Source organism: Notamacropus eugenii, chromosome 1 (assembly GCF_028372415.1).
Source record: "Notamacropus eugenii isolate mMacEug1 chromosome 1, mMacEug1.pri_v2, whole genome shotgun sequence".
In the NCBI taxonomy this organism is placed as follows: domain Eukaryota; kingdom Metazoa; phylum Chordata; class Mammalia; order Diprotodontia; family Macropodidae; genus Notamacropus; species Notamacropus eugenii.
Genome location: NC_092872.1, coordinates 218938894 through 218951719, shown reverse-complemented (window position 1 = coordinate 218951719; position 12826 = coordinate 218938894). Strand labels below are relative to the sequence as shown.

The window sequence follows — 12826 nt, the reverse complement described above, 5'->3', positions numbered from 1 at the left end:
ATGGCAGGAGCTATATCTAATTTAGGTTGTGTATTTTCCTCCATCACCTAACAGAATGTATCACATGGTTATCACTTAATGAGTACTTTTATACGTATCTACACACATACACAGGAACAGCTAGGTGGTGCAGTGGATAGAGTGTTGGGCTTGGAATCAGGAATTTTCATGAATTCAAATCTGGTCTCAGACACTTGCTAGATGTGTGACCTTCGGCAAATCACTTCACTTTTTTTGCTTCAGTTTCCTTGTCTATAAAATAAGCTGGAGAAGGAAATGGCAAACCACTCCAATATCTTTGCCAAGAAAATCACAAATGGGGTCATGAGGAGTCAGACACAATTGAAATGACTGAACACCACCACCACATATATACGTACTTATATTCAATATATACATATGTGCATATATTTATATGAGAGAGAGCAAGAGAGACAGACAGCATATAGTAGAAAAAAATGATGGTAGTAAGTAGTTATAGGATCAATAAAACCAGGGTTCACATCTAGTCTCTGCTGCTTACTTGATGCAAAATTTAGCCATATCACTTAACTCTTCTGTGACTCAAACAATTCTCTAGAACATATATACTAATTCATAGATACTCTACAGTATCCATAGCTGGAAGATATTTCCATATCATTATCTCTCCATATAGACAAAATCACAGATAATTTACGTATTGTTTTATAAGTGTTGTTGTTCAGTTGTTTCAGATGTGTCCAACTCTTTGTGACCCAATTTTGGGGATTTTCTTGGCCAAAGTACTGGAGTGGTTTGCTATTTTTTCCTCCAGCTCATTTTACAGATAAGGAAACTGAAACAAAAAGTGTAAAATGACTTCCCTGAGGTCAGACAGTTAGTAAGTGTCTGAGGCCGGATTTGAACTCATGAAGATGAGTCTTCCTAATTCTAAGCTCAGTGCTCTATCTACTACACCATCTAGCTTCCCCTATATAGGTGTAGTAAGTATATAGTGACATTTTGATTCTACTTTTTTCACTATATAAAAGCTTTTTCTTTGCATTCCTCATATCTGTAATTTCTGATGATGCAATGATATTCTGTTACATTGCTATTCTACAATTTATTCCTTCATTCCCCAATCATTGGACATATAGTTAATTTTCAGTTCTTGATATTTCATATCAAACTATGTATTTTTATGGGTGGGTATTGTTACTCCTCAACATCCTCAGAGTAGTTCTAGGAATAGGAACAGGAATTCAAAAATATAATGTTTTCTAACTCTTATTGAATATAAAATGATATGATATATGTAAGGAACTTTATAAATCTTAAATACTATATAAATATTATCACAATTACTGTTAGACTATCTTACTTTCCAAAAAGATTATACTATTTACTACTCCACCACCATGTAATAATAGTGTATCTCTTTCCCCATAACCTTTTATTGGTCTAAACTTTGTCATTTAAAATTATTTTTGCTTCAGTCAAAGCATAAGAGATCATGCTCAAGCCCCTTATTTTAACTGTGTGTATCTCTCTGTTTCAAATGTGTTTCTTGTAAACAACCTGTTGTTGGATTCTGGTTTCTAATTTATTCTTCTACCCGCTTGCATTTTATGGGTGAGTTCATGCCATTCACATTCACAGTTATGATTACTAACTTTGCTTTTCCCTCGATCTTATTTTCTTCTTCTTATCTTTCTCTCTCCTTTTATTATGTCTCTCCTCTAAAGTCTGTTTTGCTTTTGACCACTGCCTTCTTTTATCTGCCCTCCCTTTTATCACCTTTCTTCCTTTCCCTTATTTACTCTTCCTTCTACTTTCCTATTAGGTAATGTAGATTTCTATTACCAGTTGAGTATGCGCATACATTTTTCATCTTTGAACCAATTTAGATTTGACTGAGATTCAAGCATTCTCCCCACTCTGCCCATACACACACACACACAAACCATTTCTCCCTCCATTGTAAAAGTTCCTCCTTGTGCAGCTGTTTTATGTGAGATAGTTTTCCTCATTCTTCACCTCACTTTTTCTTTTTCTAGGGTATCCTGCTTTGTAGCCTATACATTGTTTTTTATTTCATGTCAACATAATTGAATCACTCCTGCACCCTCTTTCTGGATAGAATCTTTTTAACTGAACTAATAATAATAAGGTTCTTAGGAGTTATATGTATCATCTTCCCATATAGAAAGGAAAATAATTTAACCTTATTTAGTCCCTTATGATTTTTCTTTCATGCTTATCTATTTATGCTCCTCTTGACTCTTGTATCTGAATATCCAATTTTCTATTAAGCTCTTGTCTTTTCATCAAGAATTTTTGAAAGTCATTTCATTAAATATTCATTTTTCAACCTGAAGGATTATGCTTCTTTTTTTCCGAGTAAGTTATTCTTGGCTTTAATGCCAGCTCTTTTGCTTTCTGGAATATTATATTCCAAGCCCTCTTCTCCTTTAATATGGTAGTTGCTAAATCTTGTGTGATCCTGAAATGTGACTCCATAGGATTTGAATAGTTTCTTTCTGGCTGCTTACAATATTTTCTCCTTGTCTTTGGAGCTCTAGAATTTTATTGCAATATTTCTGGTAGTTTTCATTTTGGAATTGCTTTCAGGTGGTAATTGATGTATTCTTTCAATTTCTATGTTACCCTCTGGTTCTAGGATACTAGGGTTGGGTATTTTTTACAAATAATTTCTTGAAATGTGACATCTTGGCTTTTTCTTTGATCATGGCTTTCAGGCAGTCCAATAATTCTTAAATTATCTCTCCCTGATATATTAATAGGTCAGTTGTTTTTCTGATGAGATATTTCATATTGTATTTTTTTTCATTCTTTTGACTCTTTATTATTATTTTTTGATATCTCATGGAGTCATTAGCTTCCATTTGCCCAATTCTAAGTTTTTGCTTTAAATAGTATTTTATTTTTCACTCACAACCTATTCTAATTTTTAAGAAATTATTTTCTTCAGTGAGCTTTGGTACTTCCTCTTCCACTTGAATAATTTTATTTTTTGAGTTCTTTTCTTCACTGAATTTTTGTGCCTTTCTTTCACCATTAAACCAAATCTGTTTTTTTAAGATTTAAATTTATTTCTTTTTAGTTTTCAACATTCATGTCCACAAGATTTTAAGTTCCAAATTTTCTTCCCATCTCTCCCCTCCCTCCACCCCAAGATACCATGCATTGTGATTACCCCTTCCCCCAGTCAGCCCCCCCTTTTATCATTCCTCCCCCTTAACCCCTGCCCCATTATTTTCTTGAAGGGCAATATAGATTTCTATACCTTGTTACCTATACATATTATTTCCCAGTTGCATGGAAAAACAAGTTTTTAACATTTGATTTTAAAACTTTGAGTTTCAAATTTTTTTCCTTCTTCTCTCTTCACCCACCCCCATTGAGAAGGTAAGCAATTCAACATAGGTTATACATGTGTAGTTATGCAAAACACTTCCATAATAGTCATGTTGTGAAAGACTAACTATATTTCCTTCCATCCTATCCTGCCTTCCTCCCCACAATTATTCTATTTTCTCCTTTGACCCTGTACCTTTTCTAAAATGTTTGCTTATGTTTAATCTACCCTCCCTTCTATCATCTTCCCCCTCTTATTCCCTTCCCCCTTACTTTCTGTAGGGTAAGATACCCAGTTGAGTGTGTATATTATCCTCTCCTTAAGAGTTAGTTCTGGTGACTTGGTGGGGGTGCTTCCAAGGTCATATGATCTGGGGAGAAGTGCAGTCACTTTTCTCTTGGTCTGCATTCTGGTCCTAAGCTAACAGGGACCCCCTATCCATTGATATTGCAATAAGTACTACACTTAAAGATCCCTGATCCCTTGCAAGCAGAAATGGTTCAATGGAACTTAGGATCCTCAATCAGTTGTGACCAAAAGTAATGTTGCCTCTCAAGGCTTATACTCTCCCTCTTGACCAAGAGCACTCCTCTCTCTCCTTGAACTATGACCCAGAAGTGTGTATAGGCAATGGAATGGTCAAAGCATCTGATCCTCCATCCAGTGCCAGCATAGGAGTCCCTTGTCATTTCTTTCTTTTTTTTTTTTTTTATTTTTTTTATTAAATTTATTTATTTAACTTTTAACATTCATTTTCACAAAATTTTGGGTTACAAATTTTCTCCCCTTTTGTCCCCTCCCCCCCCAAACACCAAGCATTCTAATTGCCCCTATGACCAATCTGCTCTCTCTTCTATCATCCCTCTCTGCCCTTGTCTCCATCTTCTCTTTTGTCCTGTAGGGCCAGATAGCTTTCTATACCCCTTTACCTGTTTTTCTTATTTCCTAGTGGCAAGAACATTACTCGACAGTTGATCCTAACACTTTGAGTTCCAACTTCTCTTCCTCCCTCCCTCCCCACCCCTTCCCTTTGGAAGGCAAGCAATTCAATATAGGCCATATCTGTGTAGTTTTGCAAATGACTTCCATAATAGTTGTGTTGTATAGGACTAACTATATTTCCCTCCATCCTATCCTGTCCCCCATTACTTCTATTCTCTTTTGATCCTATCCCTCCCCATGAGTGTCGACCTCGAATTGCACTCTCCTCCTCATGCCCTCCCTTCTATCATCCCCCCCACCCTGCTTGTCCCCTTAACCCCCACTTTCCTGTATTGTGAGATAGGTTTTCCTACCAAAATGAGTGTGCACTTTATTCTTTTCTTTAGTGGAATGTGATGAGAGTAGACTTCATGTTTTTCTCTCACCTCCCCTCTTTATCCCTCCACTAATGAGTCTTTTGATTGCCTCTTTTATGAGAGATAATTTGCCCCATTCAATTTCTCCCTTTCTCTTCCCAATATATTTCTCTCTCACTGCTTGATTTCATTTTGTTTTAAAGATATGATCCCATCCTATTCAATTCACTCTGTGCACTCTGTCTCTATGTATGTGAGCGTGTGTGCATGTGTAATCCTACCCAGTACCCAGATACTGAAATGTTTCAAGAGTTACAAATATTGTCTTTCCATGTAGGAATGTAAACAGTTCAGCTTTAGTAAGTCCCTTATGACTTCACTTTGCTGTTCACCTTTTCATGGTTCTCTTCATTCTTGTGTTTGAAAGTCAAATTTTCTTTTCAGCTCTGGTCTTTTCATCAAGAATACTTGAAAATCCTCTATTTCATTGAAAGACCATTTTTTCCCCTGAAGTATTATAGTCAGTTTTGCTGGGTAGGTGATTCTTGGTTTTAGTCCTAGTTCCTTTGACTTCTGGAATATACTGTTCCATGCCCTTCGATCCCTTAATGTAGAGGCTGCTAGATCTTGTGTTATCCTGATTGTATTTCCACAATACTTGAATTGTTTCTTTCTAGCTGCCTGCAGTATTTTCTCCTTGACCTGGGAACTCTGGAATTTGGCCACAATGTTCCTAGGAGTTTCTCTTTTTGGATCTCTTTCAGGCGGTGTTCTGTGGATTCCTTGAATATTTATTTTGCCCTCTGGTTCTAGAATCTCAGGGCAGTTTTCCTTGATAATTTCATGAAAGATGGTGTCTAGGCTCTTCTTTTGATCATGGCTTTCAGGTAGTCCCATAATTTTTAAATTGTCTCTCCTGGATCTATTTTCCAGGTCTGTTGTTTTTCCAATGAGATATTTCACATTATCTTCCATTTTTCCATTCTTCTCTCTTTGTTCTGTGATTTCTTGGTTTTGCGTAAAGTCATTAGCCTCCATCTGTGCCATTCTAATTTTGAAAGAACTATTTTCTTCAGTGAGCTTTTGAATTTCCTTTTCCATCTGGCTAATTCTGCTTTTGAAAGCATTCTTCTCCTCATTGGCTTTTTGAACCTCTTTTGCCAATTGAGTTAGGCTAGTTTTCAAGGTGTTAATTTCTTCAACATTTTTTTGGGTCTCCCTTAGCAGGGAGCTGATCTGCTGTTCATGCTTTGACTTCATGTCTCTCATTTCTCTTCCCAGCTTTTCCTCCACCTCTCTAACTTGATTTTCAAAATTCTTTTTGAGCTCTTCCATGGCCTGAGCCCATTGGGTGGGCTGGGACACAGAAGCCTTGATTTCTGTGTCTTTGCCTGATGGTAAGCATTGTTCTTCCTCATCAGAAAGGAAGGGAGGAAATGCCTGTTCGCCAAGAAAGTAACCTTCTATAGTCTTATTTCTTTTCCCTTTTCTGGGCATTTTCCCAGCCAGTGACTTGACCTCTGAATATTTTCCTCACACCCACCTCACCTCCTGATCCTCCCAGCCCGTGTTTGTGGTCTGAGATTCAAATGCTGCTTCCAGCCTCAGGGCTTTTGGCGGGGGCAGGGCTGCTATTCAGTATGAGATTATGTTCTGGTGCTGAGGTCGGGGCAGGGCCACCTCTCAGGCTCAGTTCCCTCAGGGGTTTATGCACAGACCTTCCGCAATGGATTCAGGCTCCCGCCCGCTTGGGGAGCCCCTGTCTGCAGCCGCCTCTTAGCTTCTACCTCCCGGGGGGGGCCTGAATTATGGGGGCACCCCACTCCCCTCTCGACCCGCCAAAGAGACTCTCTCACCCACCCCTGTCACCTGTGGGTGGAGGGACTTGTGCGGCCGCTGGAGATCCCGTCCCTGAAACCTGCTCGGATCTGTTTCTCTCGGTGCCGCAGCTGTGGCCGCAGCAGGTCTGGGCTGGGTTTTGTGTCTGCAGCGCGACGGACCTTTTGCGAGAGGTTTGCAGATCCCTCTGTGGGTGGAGGGACCCGCGTGGCCGCTGGAGATCCTGTCTGTGAAGCCTGCTCGGATCTTTTCCTCTCGGTGCCACGGCTGCGGCAGGGCTGCACTCAGCTCCCAGTCCTGGCGCCCAGTCTGCAGCGCGAAGGACCCCCCCGCGAGAGGTTTGCAGGTCTCTCTGGAACAGAAATCTCCCACGCTCCAATGTTCCGTGGCCTCTGGGTGCGGAATTCGCCGTGAGTTACTTCCCTGTAGCCATTCTATGGGTTGTGGGTTCAGAGCTATGTGTATGTGCGTCTTTCTACTCCGCCATCTTGGCTCCGCCCCCCTTGTCATTTCTTTCTGACCAGTTGCCAGGTTCCCTTACCACCTCTGCCTTGAGAGCTTCTGAAGCTTCTTCTACTTCTGTCACCACCACCTGGTCCTACTACTGGTGTTCGATCCATGTGGACTTCAGGCTAACCTTTATCTCTGTCTCACAGAACTCTCTTTCCAACTTCCTAAGTTGTCTTTGTCTGGGAAACTATCTCACTCTGACCTTTTGTTGATCTGTCATTCCAAAATTTGATTTGAGTAGTTCTTTTAAAGTTGTTTGGAGTGGGATGATGGGAGAACTCTGCTATGCACTCTCTCTACTCCACCATCTTGGCTCCACACCCATACCTCACTATTGTTTTTGCAGTAATTCATTTTTAAAATGGTTTTTAATTAAAAAAAATAAAAGTCTTGTTAATGGCTTTTGTTTGGACATCACATTTTTTTCTAAATATGTCCCTCAATAAATTAATCAATATAGAAGTATTTCTTAAGCACCTGCTATATATCAGGCACTGTGCTAAACTCTGAGGATACAAATAAAGGTAAAAATAGCCCTGCCCTCAAGGAGATCATGCTCTAATGAGAGAGGCAACATGTAAATAATTAGATCCATACAAGATACATTTAAAATAAATGGAAAATAACCATTGAGGGAAAGATATTACGAACTAGAGGGACCAAGAAAAGCCTCTTGTGACAAAGATTTAATAATGAAAACCAACTGAAACATCAATAGCATCCAACAGCACAATAGCAATTTATCTTCATCATGGATGACAATAGAAATACCATATTTGTACTCTAAAGCCTCCATCCACAATGTCCCATATAAGGATATGGGAATGCCACTAAGGAAAACACAGTTAGGAATGACAACTAGGTCAAATTAGTCACACAAAGAATGTGCCCAAAGAAAAATAGTTTTGAATGTATTTAGTAAGTTTTTACAGGACATCTGAAAGAGGGGAAAACATAAAATAATTGGGACAAGTCACAGATGGTGTTACTACCCTCTCAAAAGATGATCTTAATAACATTATTAACTACTGACCCATATCCCTACTTTCCCATCTCTATGATCTTTTTATGAGAATTATCTAAATCTTTATTTAGGGCATCTTTTATGTTAAAGAATCGGACACAGGAAAAGCCAGACTTTTGCAGATGGTTTTCTACCGAACAGCTATTGTCACAGTCACACAATAGACTAAGCTGCAGGGAATGCAAGATATCACTGAATCCATTATTTGCCAGTTATAGGGGAAAAAACTAGTAGATTACAAGGGAGACTTCATTTTCCTTCTCTAGCAACGTTCATCCTATGCATATGTTGAGATCATATGAGATGAACTGATTGATAAAATCACTTCATTTAACATTGTCCAAACATCAAGGGAGGCATAAAACAGGAAGAAACAAATTTTTCAAAGGGCACCATGCTAGGGGGGAGGGTTAAGGAGGCAGGGGTAGGCAGCAGGTGAGAAGATGGCCTAGTAGTAAAATGAAAAATGGCTGAAAGTGGCTTTGATATAGGGAGCTACTATCATCATTTTGGAAAGCAATTTGAAAATATGCAAACTAAATGACTAAAATAGCTATCTTTTTTGCCCCAAAGATTTTACTACTAGGCATGTACCCTGAACAAGTCATTCATAAGAAGAAAGTCCTTACATGGACAAAAATATTTATATCAGCATTTTCTATAGTAGCAAAGACTTGGAAATAAAGTAGATGCTCATGGGTTGGAGAATAGCTAAACGATTTGTGGTACATGAATGGAGATTCTTACTTTGCTGTAAGAAGCAATAAATAGGATGAATACAGAGAAGTATGGAAAGATTTACATGAATCTAATGCAAAGTGAAGTAAGCATATTCAAGAAATACACACATTTACTATAATATACACAATCACTGTCATGGTATAACTAACAATAAAAACAATAAAAGTTGAAGCTTACAAAATCATAAAATAACATGGCCTCCAAGAAGAGAAATAAGAAGCTATCTCTCACAAGTCTTTTACAGTGATAAAAGGTGTATGGATGTGAAACACCGTATGTATTTTCAGATTGTATCTATATCTTGATTGGTTATACTGATTTTTTTTTATTTTCCTCTTTTTTTCTTTTAAAAAGTCAGTTATACAAGATGACTTTCAGGAGAGGAAAGGATATAGGGGAAAATGTAGACAATGTAAAAACAAAATATCAATAAAATTTATTTTTTTAAAAAGATTTTAGCAAACTATCCCAATTAAGAAAAGCAGGCTCCTAGGGCAAAAGTTCTGAACATAATAAAAGGTTTAAGTCCTCTCAGCAAAATTCAGTTCTCAGGAATCAAATTAAACTGCAACTGAAAAATGTTTAGCAAAATAAATAAAAATACAATGCAACATAGAAAATGTTCATTTGTAGTTTTCTAAGTCAATGCCATTTCTATTTGAGTTTGTCACCACTGGTCTAGTTCATGGTACTTGACCACAGATTGCCTATGTAACACTGAGCCTCCCAATGCCCATACATAATTTTCTAAATAAATAAATGTTATGGAAAAAATGCAACATGCAACAAAACCTGCCTTTGAATGCTTTACCTGCTTTTGGATCCTTTCCTGGATTATTTCTGTTATTTTCTCTTTTTTTCTAGTTCAGCATGGCATTTTGAGAACAGTCCTTGGCCTCTGGCACCAACTTATCCATCAGAGGAGACAGGCACTAGAAGATGCTTTCAAGATGGATCTCTCGGTAAAGCCTGGGGAGAGTGAAGTAAAGATTGAAAACATCACACCCCTGTGGGAAGAGACAACACTCAAGTCTTGGCAGCATTACTTAGGTCTGTCTTTTTTACCTTAAAAGATCACTGTTTTTGCTATACAGCGTACCCTTGTTCATAAAGCCCCCTGATTATTTCACAAGAAGCTAAATGTAGCCTTCCCCTGTGTAGGTACTGTACCTTTTCTGATCAGTGTTATAGGACCATGCATTTACCAGTGGAGTTTTTCCTAAGGATGTATTTCTTCTAAAGTTTTATAGTCCTTTCTTCACCAAAGAGAGATGGATGAGACGTTAGGAATGAGCAACAGTAGAAGGCTAAGGGTCTAGTCAGTCCATCCCATTTAAGGCACTTCCCTCAAATGCATTGGGACTTTAAATCCTTTGGAAACAGGGGCAGTGAGATCCAGAAACCAGATCAAGGTTTTCATCATCTTTCATGTATTGTGGTGTCTGGTTTCTTGAACTGTCCCTTCTCTGCCAGTTAACACGGCTAAATGAACAGCATAAACAAAGAAAAAAGAAGGACTTGTTTTCCATCAAATATTGAACAATAATTTGAAAACAATGTTGACTTAGCCTTTCAAACTAACCCTGAGGCACCATTAAATATAAAAACTTTGAAAAATAATATATATTAACACATTTTAAAGGAAGAATCTCATTTACAATGAAAGAAAATGTGATAACGTATAATTCTTGCATAGCTCTTTGTAAATCTTATGGCACTATATAAATGCTAGCTATTATTGTTACTGATTTTGGATCTATTAATTGCACATGGAGAAAAGCATATGTATATACACACACACACACACACACACACATATAGAATTAATGGTTATGTGGTCAAGTCATTAAGCATTTAGTAAACACTTCCTATATTGTACTATATTGTACCAGGCACAACGCCAAGTGCTGGGGATACAGACATAGATACAAATGAATCTTGCCTTCAGGACTTTACTTTTGGATGTGGGAGACAAAGATGAAAATAAATAGGTATATTAAAGAGAGAAAGAGAATGAATTGGAGGTGATCTCAGAGAAGAGGCTCTGAGTAGCTTGAGCCATCAGGAAAGTCCTCTCATAGAAGGTAGGCTTTGAGCTGGGTCCTCAAGGAAGTGAGGAATTCTAAGAGGTGGAGATATAGAGATATGAGTATCTTAGGCTTATGTTAGCAGGAAAGATGGTGCATGCAAAGGCACAGGGATGGGAAATGGGAATGTTATTTGCTTATAAATCAGTGAGGTTGGATTGTGGTGTGGTACATATGTAGAAGGGACTAAAGTATGAGAAGACTGGGAAAGTAGGAAGGGGATAGATTGTGAAGCACTTTAAAAGCCAAACAGGGGGACTTTTATCTGATCCTGAAGGTAATAGAGGTAGAGCTCAGTAGCCTGAGAAAACAAGGTCTGTTGTCAGAAAAATTTGAGTTCAAATTCAGACACTTACTAGTTGTGAGAGCTTAGACTGGTCATTTAACCTCTGTCTCAGTTTTCTCATCTATAAAATGGGGATAATAATAGCACCTACCTCCAAGGTTGTTGTGAGGACCAAACGAGATAATACTTGTAGTTCAGCATTTAGCGCAGTGCCTGGCATATAGTAAGTGCTATATAAATGTTAGTTATTATTATTATTTTCAATAGGATGCCATTGGAATTTATTGGATAATGGAATAACATGGTCAGACCTGTACTTTAGGAAGATCATTTTGATAGAAGAGTGAGGATATATTGAAGTGGGAAGAGACTGACAGTAGGGCAAACATTTAGAAGTTTTTGCAGTAGTCCAAGCAAGAGGTGATGGGGGCCAGAACTGAGTGAGTGGAGAGAGGGGAACATAAATGAGAAATTCAGGGAAAGTGGAAGCAACAAGATTTGACCACAGATCAGAAATGTGGAGTAAGAAATAATGAAGAGGTGAGGATGACTCTGAAGTTGGAAACCTGCTGATTGGGAGGACAGAGGCTCACTCAACAGAACCTTGTAAAACAAATATGGCGGAATGGAAAGATCAGCCAACTGGCCACTCATTGTATATTAGTGAGAGGTTGATAGATATGTCAACCTGAATGCGTGCCCTGGAGGATTACAGCAAATGTTCGTTTATTGCTTTGGTTCATAGAAGTAATTGACAATGATAGTGACAATGACAATGGGATATAGCTTTTATTCCAGACAATTCATCAATTCCATGTTTTCCCCACCTGCAATATCTACCAAGCTGCATGAATGGTACTTACTTCCTCTTATTTCAGGTGTTTCTTTTTCTTTTCTCCGTAGCATCTGAAAAAAAGATGCTTGCAAGCAAGCCAAATATAGTGCATCAAAGCAAAACCTCCAGCTGGAGCGAAAGTTTGTCGTCAGCGATGAAGTTGATTCCAGGAAGGCAAACAAAGGAAACCGAGTGCAAGGCCGAGGTAACTTCAAACTTCATTGTAGCCTAGTGTCTAGTGCTGTAGGCTTTTCTTGAAGATCTTTGATTAATTTTACACAAGTATAGAATAGCATGGAGTACTGGATAGAAAACCACTTGGAAGCCAGGGTAGGTGCACATTCTGTCTTGGACACTTATGGGATGTGTGATCTCACGCAAGTCTCTGCCTCTCAGTTTTGTGGCAGCTCACTAAGACCACACTGGAGAGAAGGTGCTGACATTCACTGGTAGAGGAAGTTTACTCATTGGTACAGAGTCCTTCTTACACCAAAGAAATCACAGGTGTAGTCTCTCTACCTGTAGAAAGACATTTGCCTTTTTGTCCTTGGAGGGAGAATGTCAAGATTTCATGCTACTTGCATATATTTCTTGTGTTACTGCAATATACTTGTTTTTACAATTTTCTTTCTGATTCACAAATGAGAGTATGAAACTTTCCCCTTTATCTTCAACCTCAAGAGATCTGATTTTTCAGTTTGGTTTGGACTGGAGTTGAATATGAGTGGTTGGCATGATCTTAGAGTCTAGGAAATGGTGATCCCGGTCCAGCTTTTTTCAGCTTTTCCTTCTTAGGAGTGAGCTAACAGAGGGCATAATAGTGCTGATGTAGGCTAAGTCAGAAATGGTATTATATAGAAGGT

General features: G+C 38.4%; 1 protein-coding gene across 4 annotated transcripts in view; it reads left to right on the top strand.

Moving 5' to 3' along the window:
* The window catches only part of WDFY4 (WDFY family member 4), a 382372-nt gene that overhangs the window by 161201 nt on the left and 208345 nt on the right, over window positions 1–12826 (top strand). For all 4 annotated transcript variants that reach the window (XM_072627574.1, XM_072627546.1, XM_072627553.1 and 1 more), the window contains 2 exons: window positions 9620–9805; window positions 12032–12168. In XM_072627574.1, coding sequence (XP_072483675.1) covers window positions 9620–9805; window positions 12032–12168 — 323 coding nt within the window. The remainder of the gene's footprint in view (window positions 1–9619; window positions 9806–12031; window positions 12169–12826) is intronic.